General features: G+C 41.5%; 1 protein-coding gene across 7 annotated transcripts in view; it reads left to right on the forward strand.

The window, feature by feature from the left end:
- Positions 1-19,695, forward strand: part of NPAS3 (neuronal PAS domain protein 3) — a 799,526-nt gene that overhangs the window by 370,971 nt on the left and 408,860 nt on the right. For 5 of the 7 annotated variants that reach the window (XM_064485884.1, XM_064485885.1, XM_064485887.1 and 2 more), the window contains one exon: positions 13,129-13,205. In XM_064485884.1, coding sequence (XP_064341954.1) covers positions 13,129-13,205 — 77 coding nt within the window. Of the gene's footprint in view, positions 1-13,122; positions 13,206-19,695 lie in introns of all 7 variants that reach the window. The other 2 variants (XM_031453562.2, XM_064485886.1) reach the window with 1 other exon arrangement.

Genomic DNA, 19,695 nt, shown 5'->3' on the forward strand with positions numbered 1-19,695 from the left:
CTGCACATTTTATAGCATGTTGGCATCTTTGTAAACCCATGTGTATGGAGTTTGATGTTTTCATGAAATTGGCAGGAAAGTCACTCTAGCAGTAGAGACCAGGATCCTAGGAAAGAATGTTTGATTTCCCTGTTTACACAGTGGAGAAAACTAAGGAGGAGTGAGACTGAATTAATGAGCCTGCAGTACCAGCAGAATGAGGCCTCCTCCCAGTAGAAGGGAGAGGATGGAAGTTTCAGGAGGGCAGGATGGCTTGGTTTTAGGTGCATTTACGCATCTCTCCCTGTAGAAATATACTTCAGAACATGGATTATAGATCATTTTATTGTTTGACCATCAGCTTAGATGAACTCGTTCTGAAGATGAAGTCCTTGGCTGGATGGGCCACTGCATCTGACAGCATCATTTTTGTAGATTCAGGTTATGATAAAACATTGAATTAAAAAATGTTACCTATTGCTCAGCTTTCCCTGAACTCTGGACAGTTGGGTACCTTCTTTTGAGGGTTTTCCATCTTTCTATATCTTGTGGCTGTTGCTTGCTTCTTTCTTTCAGGGTATAAACATCCTCAAATCACTTGTGAAAAATCTCTTCCCCCTAGGTGTTTCCTACTTCTCTTTCTTGCCAATCTTTCATCCCCTATTCTCCTTTCACCTCCAAATTCCTAGAAAAGGAATTCAAAGTATATAACTCTTGGTTTTCACCTCTCATTATTCCTTGGTTGAGTAGTGCCCCTATCCAAGGTCTTCAGTGCTCTCCCCTGCCATTGGACGTAGGTGGTAAGTCTCCTTCAAAGTTCTGCTTTTCCTCCTTGTAGGACACCATCACCTCTTTGTCTACCTCCTACCCCTCTGGGTGTTCATTCTCAGGTTCTTTGCTGGCTCCCCTTCCTCTGCATAAATGCAGATGTTCCCCAGGCCGGCCCCCAGCCCTCCCCTCTTCCTGCCCTCCCATGGCTTCGATGCCTACCCATTTGACTTGCAGCCAAGTCTTCATCTCTTCCACATCTCCACCCAGAGCCTCAGGTCTACTGGACCTCTCATCTCATCTCAATGGGCCTGTCCTAAAGACACCTCCAGTTCAGGGTCCTACCTTCTCATTAACGCCGTCTTCCCTTGTCAGTGTCCTATTACAGGGGATGATTGAACTGTCTACACTGCTTGCTAACCTGAACAACTGGAATTCATACTTGACGCTTCTGTTTCCTTCAATAGTCAATCACAAAACTCTCAATCCTACCTCCTAAATACCTTCAGAATCAAACTCCTCTCTGCAGTCTTTCTAACTTACTAGGATTAACTCATCATCTTCTTGCCTAGACTATGCCATAGCCACATTTTTGTCTTTCCTCCGAACACAATTCTACCCTGTGCACCTCTGCCCTGTTGACATAACACGCTCTCGTGCTCAGGCCCCTCCCCTACTGACTCTTCAGATGGACCCCGATTCCTGTGTGTAAACTAGAAACTCCTTTACAGTGTCCATGAGGCCATTTGTAACTCAGCCTTATAGACGTTCCCTGAAACTGCTTTCCCTGCACGTGCAGGGAGCTCCTAGGTCCAGCTGGCTTGGAGCTGTCACGTACACTCTTCTCTCCACCTCAGCCACTCTGCTCACCCCCACCAACCCCTGGCTTGTTTGCCTGGAAACTTTCTACTCATTTCTAGTCCGCATACCCTCTTCTCTTTTGTCTCTTTGAATTTCACTCGAGTTAGAGGCTCCCTTTTCCTGAGACCCTCGAAACAAACCACTGTTTTACTGCAGCCTGTATATTCTTCTCCCCAGTCTCCAGGTTCCTTGAGGATACTGGCCCACTGCCATCTCCTTAACCTGAAAGCTTGTCCCGTCTCAGGGCCTTTCCGTTTTCTCTTGCCTTCACCTGGACATCCCACTACCCCTTCACCTTATTCATATCTCTCGTCAGATGTATCATTGGAGAGGTCTTCCCTGATTTTCCTATCTTGTGCAGAAATTCCTTGCCCCTCTGCATTTATTCTTCGTCACGCTACTTGCTGTACTTAGCTGTGTGTGTGCTGTCGTCGCTTGGGTTCCCCACTGGAGTGTCGGCTCCCTGCAGGCATGTTTGTCTGCTCTGTTCACTCTTCCAGCACTAGAAGAGTGTCTGGCACTTAGTAGGCCAGCAGTGGCTGGTGAGAAGAACAGTTTGTATTCTTTTCAACTAGCAGAATACTGGGCACAGAGTAAACACTCAGCAAAGGCTGATTAAAAGAGTAAACATGGAGTATGCGTTTGGCCATGATTAAATAAATTCCCATGGCTGAACCTGCTAAACTGAAGAGACCAGTGGCTTCCTGGAAAAGGGAAGCAAGACAGCTGGAAGACAAATAAAAATGACTGGCTAGTGGCGAAGTCCGTTCTCATCAGAATGCTGGTTCAGTTTTTCAGTTCAGATTTTTGGCAAGTGGTGCAGATTCTTTTTCAGAAAACGTTGATTGATTGCACAGTTGTACCCACTTCATTTGCAAACCTTCATTATCTCTTTTTCCTTTCCTCCCTCTGTCTGCATTTAGAAGGGGAGGAGCAGTGTATAATTCTACAAAGCAATTTTTGTGAATAAACCAACTAACTGCTGCTTTTCAGTCTCAGAGTCCCACACAGAATACAAGTGTCTGCTTTAGTTGAGTATTCTCTGACTGAACCTCCTTGCATTCATTCATTTGGGTCTTCATTTGATGACTTACTTATTCATTCAAGGAATCATTTGTTCAGCCCCACTAAGTGTCAGGCTGGTACAGGTTATGTGTGGATGCCTGGCTCTTGTCTGAAGCACGAGTTCTTGACATGAGGTCTATGGATGGGCATCAGAGGCTCTCTGGAATTTTTGTAATTGTACACACAAAGTTTTGTGTTTGAATACCGTCTTAGGGAGAGTTTGTTAAAACAGCTTTGTTTTTCAAAGAAACCTGTAAAGAACCTCTGACAAAGAGAGGCTTGAGCTGAGCCTTGAATCTAAATAATAGGTCTTCAAATTAAGTTTCATCTCCTTGATATGTTTCATGGTGGTGATGAGCATGAAAGTATATGCTTGCGGGTATTCTTAATTCTAGGTCTGACGGTCATTGTCTGCCTGTTTACTGATCTCTAAACTCCAAATAGTGTTCATTTTTCTTATTCAGTTTCTGACTGTGTAAGTCATAGCCTCTGGAGGGCCCCTTGAGGCAGATGGCCATGGTGGTGCAGACCTTGATCGGCTAACACGAGGGAGACCTAGTTCTTGCTCAGTTACCATTGATAATTGTGTGGACTTTTGTTCATATGAAATCAGAGAAGATGGTGGGGTTGTAAGAGGTGATTTTGGTTTCCAGTGGCAGTGACTCTGTATGTGTACCTAATCAAGTTATGTTGGAAGCACTCCGCATCTTAAAACGAATGCCAATTACTGCTAGAATAGGACCTGAGTGAATCCTTGAAGAGAAAATTCAGTGGGCAGTTGCTGACACTCAGTGAATTGCTGGCTCTGTGCCCAAGTATGTGTGAAATGTTTGCACTGGTTTGAGACCCTGATTGCAGTTGGCCTGCTGGGTTTGTGGTGACACTGTAGATTTGATATCATGCCACAGAAAAGACAGAAACTAGAGACAACATACAAAGAAACAAAATATTCCTAATATTTTAGGAAGTGATTCCTAAATATTCCTGCGATTTAGGAAAAATAGTCCTTGTATTTCTGTTAAAATTGGGATAAAGATAGTGACTGAGAAAAGTCATCTTTGGCTCAGCCTCTGCTTTTCATAACAAGAAGGAGAGAGCTCACGTGTGCTGAGCCCCTCCCATGGGCTGGAACTCTAGAGTGTTGATTTATTCACAAATATTTATTGTGCACCTTCTGTGTTCTGGACCCTATCCTAACTGCTAGGGTTTCATTCAGCTTCTGAAGGGAACAATGCTAGTGCGGAAGAGAGGCAACATGCAGATAAATTCTAGAAGGAGAATTAAAGCCAGGCAGGGGATGTCACGTGTCTTCACAACAGCTCCCCTTGACAGAATGAGACATGGAGGTCCACAGAGCCTAATTTGTCCTTGACCACCCAGCTAATAGAGATAAATGGAGGATTTAAAACTCGGTCGGCCTGGTTCCAGGACCCAAAGCCTTTGCTCTGTGTGCAGCCGTCTCCCAGGGATGTGACTCCTCCCTGTGGATTCTGCAAGCAGAGGGCAGGGAGCACCTTGGGAAGGAGTCGGAGGGCGTACCGTAAGGGACAGAGTCACGGCCGCCCCTTCAGAACTCCGAGGAGACATGACCATCCTGTCTGGTGACCGGGTTGCCTCACACAGCACTGAGCTGGCTGCTGTGATGGTGTCAGTGTGCACTTCAGGAACCTTGACGCAGGCAGTGGTGTTTCATCATCCGGAGGTCGAATGGTGAAGTTCAGGCTTTCAAACAGAGCTGAGTGGACCTTGATTCTCATAGATGTGATCATATGACTGTTAACGTTATAGTGTTGAGCCCCGAGGAGGTGAGTGGTATTGGGGGACCCAGTCCTGGAAGTGTCGGTAGGGGTGTGACGATCCATTGTCGTTTCAGCTTAAGGGAAAGCTGGCTGGAGCGGGCCAGGTGACGAGCCTGGAACCTTGCCGGGGAGCTGTGGTAATGTGCAGTTGTTCCTGCCTCCATGTCTGACCAGCGGATCCCAGGGTCTTCACTGTCAACGTGACCCCACCCTCCGTACCACAGTTCCAGCAGTGCCCCTATTCTCAAGCCTTTCCTGCCTCCCCTCTCCCTTCCCCCAACCTGAATTGAGAGTTGAGTTGCACATTTGTTGCGTTTTATTCACTTGCTTAGGTGCCAGTCTTCCCACTGGACTCTGATCACCTGGCGGGTCAGGATGGTGCCTTTTCCTGGGTATGTTTCCTGAGAAAGTGCCTGGCAACAAGGAGAGGCTCAGGCCATACCTTGCATGGGTGCTTGTAGCTTTCTTCTACTGACATATAAAGAAAACTTCCAGAAATGGAAATAGGAGCCTGGCTTACATCTCCAGTTCCTAGATCAGTAAGTTTATTATCTTCCACTTTATAAGCGCCCACTAAATTTTGGATAAATGTATGTACTACCATACTCTGAGTTGGTTGAGCTCTGGAAATTCATTAGGGTGACTTTTCAGGAGCAGGTGCTGTTATAAGCATAGCATCCTTTGGGCCGACTCCCCACTGTTTCATGGAACTATTTATGTTGGCTGCTTTTGTTAGAAAGTCACTAAACAGATTGCCAAGCATTGATGTGGCCCAAGCGTGAGCTAGCAAACAAGAAGATAGGGATATGACTGAATATATGAATGAAGGAACAGGAGAGGGAAGGAGGAAAGGGCTAACGACATTGCCTTCTTTCTGCCTCGGAAACACAGGATCCAGTGTTTCTTAGTTCCCTGTTGTATCAGTGGCCTAGGAAAGCCCGGAGGATGGATGGAGTATTAGACTGGAAGTAATAGAGTTTGCCTGGCTAACCTCAACATTCGTGGCAGATGCTACAAATGTCATAACATGAAGCTTTGGGATCAGACTTGGAAAAAAAAAATCAAGCTAACAGATGTGGGCTTCTTCCTTTAACCAGCAAGTGCCAACTGACACCAGACTGATTCATTGATAATCTCCACTCCCTTCCTCCTGGGCAGAAGCATGCCACCAACAGTCTGTGCGCTGCTGGGGTCAGGACGGGTGACGGCCTGACGACAGCACTCAGCTGAAAGGCTTTTAAGACCGTTTGCAGAATGAAAGTCTAATAACCCTTTTTTCGCCCGGCCCCTGCTGAGGGAGCATACCAAATCTAACCCCCATTAAAAATTTAAGCTTCTCAAAATCATTTTTTAGCATATTAGTGGAGGAGGTCATTTCTACCAATTAAAGGACAAGTATTCAACTTTGCACAGTCAGTACTGCCTTCACATCCCAAATCTGATGTGTCCTCTCTAGTTTTCCCTTTGACAGCTGTGGTCAGAGGGCACGTGATGTCTTTCTGTGAATGGTGCCCTGAATTCAGGAGAACACGTGGTATTCCGCATACACAGAGTAGTGGATTTGCAGAGGAAGGTGGTCATTGGAAGAAGAGGAACAAGAAAAGAAGCTCTGAACTTGGGCTTGCAGATGGTCCTTAGGAGATACAGCACCTTCCTGCATCAGCACGTGTTCAGGCTCTGAGCCCAGGCTGCTGCCTGCACGGCCCACTCTCCGTGGCCTCCTGGACCCTTCTGCCACACAGGACAGCCTTGCCCAGTGGTCTCTGTGTTACTCATCTTTGTGTTCCAGGTACCCAGCAGTGTACCTGCCATGGAGTGAGGCTCGATGCATGTTTGCTGCTGTAGCCCTGAAGCCAGAGTAAATAGTTGGTATCTTCTTGCCGAGTTCACATTAGAAAAAAATCATGACCCTCTGCCACTCAGAGATTCTCCCCTTCTCCATTCTTCATTCTCAATTCACTGTATGTATAACTGCCTCCCTCTTAAAACTTCTCCAGATTGAGAGGGAATGCAATTCACATGAGATCCCACATCCCTGCTGGGAACCTCAAGACAGGAATTAGTTGCGATCTATTTCTTTACCTTTTATTTATTTTGTAAAGAAAACGAGGAAATTCCCATGTCCTTCACTGTGTAAAGGGAATTAAAGAGTTAACTTTAAACTTAGCATCCAGAGGCAATTCCTGGAGCATTAATGTGTTGAAGCCAAGAAATACATTCAGAAAAGACTTGGAGTTGTGGATGGACTTCAAATTCTTTAAAAGAAGTGCCTACTTTTTATGTACATTGATATTGAAGTGATTAAGAAAGTGAAATTGGAATGATTATTACCTGCCATTTTCAGAAAGTCCTGTTTGGATTTGTAGCAGATACTTTGAAGTATCAAGAAAGTAAAGCGTGTCATCTAGTAGTCCAGTCCTGCCCTTACACCTCCATGCATCTTTTCAGGTTCCCCCTCATGTGCCCCACTCCCCAGCCCTGAGCCCAGGCTGTGGGTCGTGCCTGCCTGTTCCTGAGGTTTCTGTCCTCAGAGGTGTTGACTGTCAGGGCTTGATCATTCCCTCCGGTGCTGCCACTCCAAGCAGCAGCTTAACCCATTGCCTGAAGAATTTCATCATCGAGACGAAGTTGGGGTTCTCTCATGAAGAATGTCAAGCGCCTGATACGCAGCCCACGTCAGGTACAATAGCTCCCCTAGCAAGTTCCAGATTGTCATGGAAAGGCTCTTTTCCTCTTTCCCCAGCTACAGATGACGAAAGGTCGGCTTTGGTAACTCTCACTCCCTTCAGTGGAAAGTGAAGGCAGGCTGGCAAAACAACTCTTTCAAATGGACATTTTGTACTAAAAAGAAGTTCCTGTAATTTGTACAGAAACATGGTCAAGACTTACCACAGTAATGCTTGGGTGCTATTTTACTTTTAGACACATTTGCCCTGTTGATGTAGAAAATTGTAAAGAAAAGTTTTCAAACATATGTGGATACCGTATAGTTCTTCAGAGGATAAGTGCATGATAAACATCTCCTTGACTCAGCAGATCTGTTGAGTATTTTATCTTTTCCCCTTAGTTTGTACCAGTTGGAGCCATACAGATGGGCTTTTTTGGAGAAAAACTGACATGGTTTCTTTTTCTTAAGTTCAGCAATTAATTTGTAAATATTAATACTTTGACAGTCATATCATCCTTACTGCTTTTCCCTAATGTTTTTAATCCATGTGTAAATTGTGGGAGAAATTTAAATGTGTTGCATCAAAGAATTTTTGACTCAGCATAAGACTTGTTAGAGTTTCAGTTATTTTATTGGATTAAATAGGCCTGTGTTGTCTAAATTGGTAATATAATGTGTTCATGGGTTCTGGGACGTGAATTATGAAGATATATTTTTGATTATTAAAATATTCTAAATATGAAATTAAAAATAAACCCAAACTGTACTACTTTTGAATACAGGAGGTTTTCTTTCTCATATTTAACATTCATCTAACATTCAAATGCTGGGTTAACAACCCTTGTCCCTATTTCTCTTCTCTGGTTATCAGTTATCCTGTATTTTAAGTGGCAAGAAACTAAACTTTGTGAAAATACATTGAAAAAGCATTGGTTTTATTTGTTTTCAGATATTTGCATTATGCACTGCCTGGAAAGTCCATGTATTGTGCTTTTGACAACACGTGCAGTTACAGTGCCGCTGTATGGGTTAAGCTGGTACCTACTGCTGGTTATTTCAGCGTCTCATCTTCATCCCAACCTGAAATGCTCCCAGTGTCTAAAGCATGCGTGGAAGTGAGGAGTTCGGTATTGAAAAGATACAAATTGTGAATGTGGGCAGTGGGCAGAGCTGTGAGGATCAGTGTCAGAATGAAGATTTGGTCCCACATTCAATGAAAGCATATAGATGTTTATTTTTTTACAGGGAAGCGTACACACACACACACACACAAATACATACCTCATAAACTTCTGAGGCTCCTGGGAAAACCCTCCCTGGCTTCGTCTGCCCTGCAGTGAGGGAGACTAATTGAGATTCTTCAAGGGAAATCCCTTTTCTTTTCTTGGGTAGCCATGGAAAGACTCGTTAAGCATTCTGTGCTCCATTCTTTCCCAGACCCTGACTTTGCTCTCCCAAGTGCTAAAGCCCAGGGAGTGCTGTCCGGATGCCCCTGAGCGTCCTCCCTTTCGTCCTCCCTTCCCCCGGGCTCAGTGTGGGAACGGAGCCTTGCCCCTGGGATGATGGTCTCAGAGGGTGGCCATAAAGCTTGCCTTTTTACTGGGTTGATGATTCACCTTTGAAATACCACCTGCAGAACTGTAAGGCTTTGTTCACCTATCCCTCCCTTCTGCTTCCCATGGAGGGAGATCCTGGGTGAGAAAATAGGTCTAAAATGGTCCTCTCCATCTGCCACTGACAGCCTTTCCCTACCAAAACAATCCCTTGGAAACCCTGCCTCCCAATGTCATTCTCATCTTTACTTTTGAGTATCTTTTTTGAGTGATCCCTTAAATAAGGAGCCTCTTTCTCTCTCCCTGCCTGTGGTCGACCTTCCCATTGTGAACTGTGCTGGGAGCAGCCGGGGCAGCTCCGCCTTCTCTGGAAAGCGGGGTGGGAAGGGTTAGAAGGAAAAGGGCAGTGCCGGACACAAGGCTAGTGGGGCTCGTGACTCTTCCCTCTTTCATTATGTGTGTCCACTGAGCTGTCCTGTTTCTGTTGTGTGATGGGTTCTTCTGTGGCAAGCTGACCTTTTGGCTGAATAGGTCAAACTCCCTCTGAGCAATAATCCTCAGCCTTCCTGGCGTTTGTGCGTCCCCGAAGGTGACGGGCTCTGGTTAGGAGTGTGACTGGGAGTGTGTGGTATATTTCCCCAAAGAGGGATTGTCTTTTACTGCACTTAATTAATTCTCGAAGACTGCCTCACAAGGTTACACACAAGAGTCTAGATTAGAGCATTTTTGCCGACATTGTTGAGGGAGTATAAACTGATTTTTCAGATAAATGTTTCAGATTATGGTTTTCTTCTGGGTCTCCCATTTTTAATGAGAGAAAGGCCAAATGCACAATCCTAATGATGCATCAGATCATTTTAGATTTGAGACAATCAGGATTTCTTTAGCTGATTTTTCAAAATCTTTCTCCATATATATCTCCTCCTTTTAAAGTCTCTTAAAACTCTTGGTGTTTTATTTTTTTACCCTTGCAAAACATGAGATAATGGTGTTGTGGTGTTTGTAATTATATGTGGGGCCTAGGTTTGTTGTAAATGGCTTAAAATTTTCTCTTGGAATGTTATTTAGATTTTATAACACTAGTTACCTCTCAGTAGCTAGCAATTTTCAGCATCAAATAGGTTGCCAGTAAATGCTGAATCGAATTTGAAGTTGAATTACAGTATTACTATGGTTTGATTTTTTTTTCTTTTAACAGTTTGTATGAGCTGTTGTTCACTTACACAACTCTCACGTCTCACTGTCAGTGACTTAGAAACATAATCTTCACAGATAGGGGATTACATGTTCCATTTATTTAGCAATGTTCTGTGCATTTTTTGGTTAATTTAGTTAGTGTTCTTTAAATTTCAAAAAGCAGTGTTTTTTCATTCAACAAACAAGTAAACGAAATGTCAGTAAATCAGACGAAACATTGACCTATTCAGAAATAGTAAGTATGTGTTGTGTGTGGGCTACCAAATGGTTTTAGGAAATGTCAACTTCCAAAACACAAAAATCAGAGAGTGCTTCGTAAGTAATGCTTTACTTTCCTAAGAATGATGGAGCCCATTGAGGAAAGGCCTCTTTAGTTTTTCATTAAGCATTAGTGATGTTCTGTAAACATAATGAGGATTAACATAGAGGAGCAAAATGACTGTATTCGCATTTTTCCTGAGTTATCAGATTATTGTCTAAGTACTCAACATGCCAAATGTGATAGGGTGAAAAGTAGAAGATACGAAGTACACATTTAACGTCCATTCAGTTCGCAGTAAGGCTGCAGTCAGAGTTGGGCTTCTACCCGGGGCACAGTGGGCTCCTGTTTAACATATTTATGTTGGCTGTAAAATTAGGAACTGCCATTACAGCCCCACATCACCTGCATAAGTGCAAAACATATAAATCAAGAGAAGTTCCAGTGCCGTAAAAATGCCATTGACTAGAATAGCTTGAAACCACTCACAAGACGCTCGTGTGATGCTAGCATGGACTAGCAGACAGTCAGGTTTCTAGAGGATTTGAAGGACGAAGAAGGACTATGTAGGCAGGACTCAGGGATATCAGAGCTGGTGAAGGCACGTGGGATCCCGAGGCTGACTAATCGATTTTTAAATAAAATGCCCAATTGTTTATGCATTTGCACCATTAACTTAAAGAGCAACTGAACCCTAAGTGAGGAAAGGTAAGAAAAGAAAGGCCATCGATGGCCATCCAGCCCTGAGTAGCCCCTGCCACACCCCCACTGTGGTCATCTGTTTCCATGCTTCTTGTCAGAGTTGTTGCTGGAGCACCCCTCTTGGACCGTCTAGTAAATAAATGTGCTTCTTACATTACCTGTGATGCTTTAAGGTCCTTTATATATGTTGGTGGCTGTTGCTCTCCTGGCCCCTTCTTAATGCATTCTTTGTGGAATAGTCTGTGTTCTGTAAATCAGTCCATTTCTTCTGTGAGGTACAGTGGTTTAATTTGAGCTTTATAATTGGAAGTACTGAAATGCCCCCAAATTATGAACTATTAATAAGGAGCTTTCTGGATCCTAATTACTGCCTCAGAAACAGAGTGGACATTTTTGAAGTTTTTCAGTACCCTCCTTCTCCCCGTCAAAAGCTTCCCTCCCCTCAACAATCTTAAAAAAAAAAAAAAAAAAGACTGCAGATTTTATTCATGTGGGATCATTCACACCAAGCTACCATAATGTGCAATTAACACTCTAGAAACTGAAAACAGTATTCAGTAAGACAGCTGCATTATCAAAAATGCCAAAGGAGTTTTGAAGGGAGTAATGTGCATGTTAGAATAGGAAATTAATCAGAAATGCACACACAGATAGAGAACTGTCTTCACTAGATCTTAATATTAAAATTTTAAAATCTTATGTCTATACTCACAGTGATGATTAATCTTAGGATAGAAAACTGACTTTTCTATTTTAGGATTATTAGCTGTGTGTTTTGCTTCTGAAGCAAATGAAGAAGTTGGACTAGAGATCATTAAGGTCCCTTCCAGCTGGAATATTCTTTGATAATAATCACCCTTCAATTATATTTTATAAATTTTCTCATTGAAAAAAACACCCCTTTTATTTCCTCTTGCCAGTAATAATGATACTTAGCACTCATGCTATTTTTCAAAGTGCCTTTCAGACGTGGCAGACACTAACTCACAATTGCAGGGGCAAACTGCCTACTTTTGCACAGCACAATAATCATAAGTGCATTTATATTATAATCCCTACTAAGCTATGGATCCAACTAACTGGCTTAGTAACTGAGACAAGGCAGAATTATCCCAGCAGCATTTTGCTGGAATTGTCTTGTCAACTAGCTGAAAGTGTTTTGAGAGGCGAGAAAGGAGGGGATTTTGATTTTATTTTCAATGTGTAGTGTCTAGGTTTGAGGAAATAGATGGTTGTCATAAAATTTTTAAGAAAAGCAGGAAGACATAAGGAGTTTGGTAGAAATATGGAAAAGTTCTGAATATTTTCTTGCACAAGTTACGGTAAAGCAAACATTTTTGTTTGGGAACTTTTTTAAAAAAGGAAAATACCCAGAACAGATTTAAAAGCAAATTGTGACCCCATGCAAAAAAAAAAAAAAAAAAAGAAAGGAAGAAAGAAAAAATGATAATGAGAAGACTCTCAATTCTGGATCCCACAAATATCAGGCATTAAGCTCATAACACCATGCATGTTAAGGGGTGAGGGGTTCTTTGGATGTTTGTGCCTGTGGACAACACATATGGCATAGGCCAGGAAGAGGAAGGTTGACTGTAAGTTAGTAGGAGAACAGAGAAGTATTCAGACAAGAAAACGAGCAGTCACTGACCTGACAAGGCACATGCTGGGCAGGCATCCAGTGGGGCTTCCTGTAGGTCCTGTAGGAACAGCTACACATGAATGTTCAGTAAATACGAAATCCAGCCACCCTGAGACGCTTAACGCTAGTGCAAACAGTCATTAATGAGAATCTCTTAGCCAACATGTTGTGCTTATTAAATTATGATAAAGTTATTAGAACATTAAAAAAAATTCCTGTTTGCTTTTTTTGTAGCCTAGAGGATGTGAAACATTGAGGTTTCTCTGAGAGGAAAGGCAGTGTGTGTATATTTTAAAAATAACAATACCTAAATTTTAAGAAAAACAGTTGAGAAATTTATTTTAAAGGAATGTGAACATTCGTATGTTTTTGCTCCATTGTAGGAAAAAGTTGAAAAAAGAAAAACAAATTTAAGTCTGAATATGATACTCTGAATTGAAAATTCAGTCTAGGCTCTGATTTTGCTCAGGCATCTCAGAACCAAGGTTACCACTGGGTTGTGTTTCTCTCAGATTTCTTTGATACAGTAACTAGCTGGTGATTCAATTACAGAGAAATGAAGCTGTAAGTGTGAATCAGAGCTCCAACTTAATTTCTTTTCTTTCTTTCCTTTTTTTTTTTTTTTTTCCAAGTTATAGGTGCACAACGAAGGAGAAGCCCTAGCGCACTGGCCATTGAAGTATTTGAAGCACATTTGGGAAGTCACATTTTGCAGGTAACTTTAAAAGAAAAAGAAGCTCGCTTATAGTTTACTAAGAAAAAAATTCATGTTTAGTTTTTTAATGAAAATGTTTTTTTTATTGCAGCTATGTATATGACTGTTGCCATTTTATCTTGGAATTCAGAAATTCTTATTTATTTTTTTCTTTTTAGAAAGCCATCCCTTGAGAGAATATTAATGAGAAAGGGAGGGCAAGTATTATCTGTGCTGTAGTAATTGAACTGAATTGCACTATTGAGCTGATGCACAATGTATAGTAGCTGGCTGTTCCCAGAATGATTGTGTATGCTGCATTTGTAAGTGGACATATGTGTGTGTCTTTGGAGCTATATATTGTTTTTGGAAGAGCAACATTCTGTTGTGAAAGTAATGTGACATCTTTATGTGTTGCCAAATTTCAGTTGTTCTTTGCTTGAGTTTGTATTCATGAGTGCTTCCGATCCTAGTGTTTGCTTCCCCAAACTACAGATATTCTCAGGATGAGATTTTAAAGTGTATTTTTAAGTAAAAGGAGACAAATAATGATCCTTTGATTTTTTTTTTTTTTCCCCATTGAGTTTCATGACAAATGTGAGGGTGACTAGGACGGGCCTGTAGTGATTTAGTCCTAGAGAAAATTGATCCCAAACTTAGCATCTCACTTACTCAAAACTTTCTTTTAAGACTTTGTCATCAATTCAACACATCTTCCTTTATCCAGGGTAATTCTTCTACATTGTTTTTGTTTCCAGGATAAGTGTGGCCAAAGCTTTTTCCCTTTACTGTGTAAGATGCATTTTAACATGAAATTAAACAGACATGTTTGGGATGTTTAGGCATCTTATTTGAAAGAGATGGTTATGTCTTTCTTAGATAAGCTTGAAGGTAAAAATAAAGCTACATTTCAGATCCCTATCCAGAGATTTTTTTTTTAAGGCCTCTATGTTACTTTCAATTTCGAGATAGCCAAAAGTAGTATTGAATTAGCTTATTCTGAAAACGTGTACCCTAGGAAACTGCTACCGTCAGGTTCTCCGTGGTCAGATCCCAGTGGTTCTCCAAAACGATTTCTTGGCTGGCAGCTGCAGCATCACCTGGGACACTTGTTCAAAGCTCACATTCCTGGGCCTCTCCGGGACCATCTAAATCGAGATCTTCAGGGTGAAATCCAGGAATGTGATCTCAGATGGTTGTTAAAAAATAACATTCTGATGTGTCATTAGGTCTGAGATGTCACAATTCACATTTGCAAACTTAAGGCCCTGAAAAGTCTTACTTTATTTATTTTTATTTTGACATTGCTCATTTCTCCACTAATACCTGTTAACGTCTCATAGAACTGATGTTTCTTGAAATACACCTTGAGAGATGAATTCTCCCGCACACACAAAGTTTTGAATGACCTTTGCAGTAGACTAGTTTCAGGGATACAGAGAGGCCATTTCTTTCCAGATCTTTGAATTTTTATTTCCCTCTTTCCCATACATTCTTTGTTTAGAATCTCCTTTATAAGTTTCGTGTGACTGTTGCCATATATACTTCTGCCCCTTTGTATCTCCGGGGTATTGATTCCAGGACCCCGTGGATACCAAAGTCTGTGGGTGCTCAAGTCCCTCATATAAAGTGGCATAATATTTGCATATAACCTGTGCATATCCTCTTGTACAATTTACATCATCTCTAGATTACTTACAACACCTAGTAACATACTATTTAAATCATTGCTGGCATGTAGTAAATTTAAATTTTCTTAGTGAAACTTTCTGGATTTCTTTCCAGATACTATTGATCTGTGATTGGTTGAATCTGCAGATACAGAGGGGAAACTGTACGTTGCTGGATTCTTATGTGATTTCAGGATGATTCCTGTTTATATTCTGAAGCAGTCAGTGCATGATACTCAGTCAGTGAGAGAAATCGTTCGACCAGTACCCTGATTATTATCCTCTGCATTCTTTCTGGGAATCTTGAGTCCCAGTGTTCTGAAGGGAGGGTAACTTAGGAGCTGCAAAAATTTAAAACTGATTTAAAACACAGAACTTAGGAGTTTGAACTGAACATAAGCTCAGTGAATGCAGTGTGAAAATACAGAATGGTTGTCCCCAAGCCAGTTCAGCACACCTCCCCTAAGAGAGCAGGGGGTGGAGATGGGGCTCTTCTGCTCTTTGGTTTGGGCTCACCCGCCTTAGACAACACCCGTCAGGAGAAACACAGACAGCTGGGTGTCACGTGGGTGGGATAACTAGACAAGCACGTGAACTAGAAGTCCTGTTAACGCGAGGACTGGCGAGGGCCTTGGTGAAGGGGAGTGAGGAAAACATGACTTCAAAGGGGCATTAAGATCCTCACTATATATTTGAAGGCCTCATGCAAAAAAAAAAAAAAAAAAGATACGTTCTGTGTGTCTTCAGAGTGTAGGGGGAAAAGAAAGAGGGGTAAAAAATGAAGGCAAAAAAAATCACCTCCATATAACAATTACAGATAGGGCTGCCTACATTTTGAACCTGCCCAAAGCCTTTGGCCTTAGGGGAGGTGAAGGCTTAGCAGGGATGCTTTCAAGAAAGTCAGGCCACTGAGCATGGTGGCACTAGGTAGTCGTGAAATGGTCAGAGAAACTGTAAGTGTCTGCTGTTGCATTCTAACGCCAGTGGTTATGGCATTGAAGAGCTGTGTGTGCTCCTCAAAATGATGCACTAGAGCTGTGGGCAGGGAGAGGTTAGGAAGTGGTAGTGATGAGAAGGGCTTCCTCTGAGTTGTCTAGCTAGTCGTCTTCCCTCCTGGCAGAATGCTGAAACCCGTACATCTGTCTGTACCACGTTCACTATAACTCAGTGCTCTGCTAGGATGAGATGGTTTCCTTATTTTCCTTCAGGAGTTTCCATGGTTGAATCTGGTTGATTCATGGGAGCTGGGAAAAATTCTTCCTTCCCTGTCTCCTCATCATCCTTCATTTGCAAGTAGCTGAAAAAAGAAACCTGTGTGGCCAATAAGGTGGGCATGGCCTCTAACCTCACAGTTTATCATCATTACCAAAAAAAAAAAAAAAAAACCAAAAAAACTGTTTGAAGCATCTACAAGGAATTTGCTATAGTAGGCACATAACTGCTCTCCTTACCTAGCTTGCAATCATTTGGGGAAAGGATCAGGCTTGACAAAGTGAGAAGTGTCACACTGGTCCATGAAAGAGCGAGGCTCTGCATTGGCCACAAAGCATCAAAGAAGACTTCTCAAAGTTGTTGACGGATGGAGTAGGAGTTTATTAGGCAAAGTTTATTAGGAAGAATGTCACAGAGGAATGTCAAACACAAAGACATGGGAGCAAGTCATCATAGATCTTGCTCGGGGACTGTTAAGATGTTCAGTTTGATGGCTGCTTCTCGTGAACAGGCGAGCATGAGAGAGAGAAAGATGGGGAGCTTATGAGTCATATTGCCACAGGGCCAGTGAGCCAAGCCAGGATTCTGTAACCAGCAATGAACCCGGGGAGGCTTTTATACAAGAAAGTGACAAGATAAAGATAGGGTTTGTTTCTGGAGTTACTCTTAAAATACTGTGTCTAGGAAGCCTTTGAGTTGTGAGAGACTGTTATAAAGAGACCATTTAGGAAATTATTACAGTAGTTCAAAAGTCCAAATGAAGATCTTCTCCAAGATAGAGGTCCTATGAATAGAGAGACAGGTATGGAATTGACATCGAATTATTGGCACATGGCATGAATTAGAGGTGAAAGGCTAGGGAATGACAGGAGTTAAGAACGACCACAGGTTTTCTAGACTCGTAACTAGCTATCTAATGATGCTCTTACCTGAGAGAGGATGAATGGTGTATCCTCTTACACAGCTAAGCCAGTGAGAGGTAAGCCATTGGAAATCTGGTCCTCTAGAGAAAGATCAAGGCTAGGGCTGAAAATAGGGGCAGGGTTTACTAATCACTAGTGTATAGATGAATAATAGTTCAAATTAAGCAGTGAGATGCAGACCAGTGGAAATCGTGTGGAACAAAGAGAGAAGGTTGAGGGGAGGCAGCTTCTTACATATCATCACTTTAAGATGCAAGTAGGAAATGAGAAGGGAGTAGACAGAAAGATGAGAGGAAACCACAGGATTTGAATTTGCTTAAGGAAGGAGTATTCATAATATCAGTCATTTAATAGGGTAAATACTGAAGAGGCGTCATAGGTTTTGCCAATTAAAACAGTTGGAGTAAAGTTTTAGGTGCAAAAGGGAAACTCTAAGAGTGATGGAAGGTAGAAGTGTCCGGAGGTTTGCAGTCAAGGACAGGTGGGAGGTGAGTAGGTAATGTCTTGGAAAAATTTTGTTGTTAATGTTCTAAGAGCATGTTTATATTTCTGAGATTTGTGGGGTCAAGCATTGGTCAATTATATGCTCTTTGGCGATCAGCTTTTTTAAAATCAATACCTAGTGGCCATGTCTGCATTAGGAAAGGGTAAGCTTTCATTATTATTAATGGTTATATGACATCCGTGCTATGAATGTATCATAATTTATTTAACCATTTTCCTGCCACTGAGTATTTTGATTATATCTATAAATTTGCATTTCTTTTTCTAAAACATTTTTTAAAAAATTGAAGTACAGTTGATTTACAGTGTTGTATAAATTTGCATTTCTAATGCAAATACCAAATGAGGTATGTTTTAAATAGAAAAAGCCTAATCCAGGTTGATTTTAGCTTAAGTGTATTGAATTTTTGGTATGTATTTAGTTCTGTGTATTGTGCTAACTACTCTTCTTATGCCATTTAATACTTACAGTAGGTACCTATGAGACACGGGCTGGGGCTGTGCATGCTTTACAATTGAGTGAACTAAGACTTCTTAGAAAATGTACATAACTGGCTGAAGCTCATGTGGCTAGTGAAGTGAGAGCTGAATTTGAACCCAGGCTCTTAACATTAGATTCTCAATACTTGCCAAGAAATGATGAGGACATTTTTAAAGACAATGGTAATAAAAGAATTTATATTTAGAGTGAATAGGATTAGAGAATTGACAGAATGTGGGGGTAAAATAGAGATCGATTCTGAATACCAGGGTGGGGATCAGGAAGTGCCTGGGAATTCTCTGCACCAGGTGCCAACCTTCCCTGTTACCTATGACCCCAGTGATGTTTTTCAGAAAAGCGTGCTAAGGACCCCTTGGTGTATAGAGTTGGGGGTTGGGGATAAAAATGGACTCCTTAATTTTTGGTCCACCCATTCTGTGGGCTATAATATGTGTTTTTGCTCTGTGCCATCTTGTTAGCCATATATTCTCTTAGGAAAATTTAGAAAGTTTGGTAGATCCTCTAAAATGTAACTTCCTTTGTACTGAGAGGGAAGAAAATAAACTTTTTATAAATCAATATAAAATCAACTATTGCGAAGTTATTTGGCAATTTAATGATCCAATACTGGTGTATGTAGGCAAGACCATTGCCCAGGCTGTGTACTGTGTGATTTTGGGGCCACCATTCACATCATAGACACAAAAGCCTCACTACTGACTGTGACCCTTACTGTAGCTCCAGTGGACCTGTAGCCGTTTCAGGCATGGATTTCAGGACAGGGTCATCTTCTGTTAGGAGAGCTGAGGCATTCGAGTGATGTCAGCCTTGCAACTGCATGATTGTGAAGTGTAGGCACTGGACCAGAGTCAAGGCGTTTTAGTCGACTTTATTCTTCTTTGACTCATTAATCAGAGGAGGAGCAGGAGGGCAAGCAGTCAAGATTGGGAACTGTGCTGTTTGTGACAGGCGAAGTGAAAATTCAAGAACTTTAGGTCATTACGTGGGATCTTTGCTGAATGTAGCACTTGTGACTAAGCACTCATTTGGTTCCTGCTTTAAAAGCTCTCTTTAGGTGTTTTTGTTCTCACGTCATGATTTCCTTAATATGAAAAAATATGAGTGGTATTTACATTTACTTTCCCAGTTTAGAGACAAGATAGAATATTCATATTTTACTTTATCAAAGTTAACATGACAGAAAATGGTAACAAATACTGTCTTCGTAACTCATAAAATTAACTAGTGGAATGACTTTCCCTTAGGTGCCAGATTTATGAATGGAGTGCTTTAATTATTTGCATGCCCATAACAGAAGGGTTTAAGGTGTTTTTTTCATTAGTAACTAAAGCTTATATAATTGTTACATGAAACTGTAGTGTTGTTGTTGCCTATTCCATAGTAATGCTGCTTTACTTACCTCACAAGTGTTAAAGCAAAGCAATCACATCAAACCTTGGATGTGGAAGCCTTTTAGGGTTTGTTTGCATTCATTCTGAGCACATTATGGTGAGCTTACATATATGTGTGTGCTATATTACTGACATGGAATAATACGTATGATTACTAATAACTCTTACTGATAAAGTGACTGAAGGATGGTTTTTATCCATAACTAGTTTTGGATATCAAATGAACTTTTGTGAGTTGGATGAATATAAATATGTACACACTTGTTTGTACATAAATGATCTAGAACTGCAATTATTATTTAAATAAAG

This window comes from Camelus dromedarius, chromosome 5 (assembly GCF_036321535.1).
Source record: "Camelus dromedarius isolate mCamDro1 chromosome 5, mCamDro1.pat, whole genome shotgun sequence".
In the NCBI taxonomy this organism is placed as follows: domain Eukaryota; kingdom Metazoa; phylum Chordata; class Mammalia; order Artiodactyla; family Camelidae; genus Camelus; species Camelus dromedarius.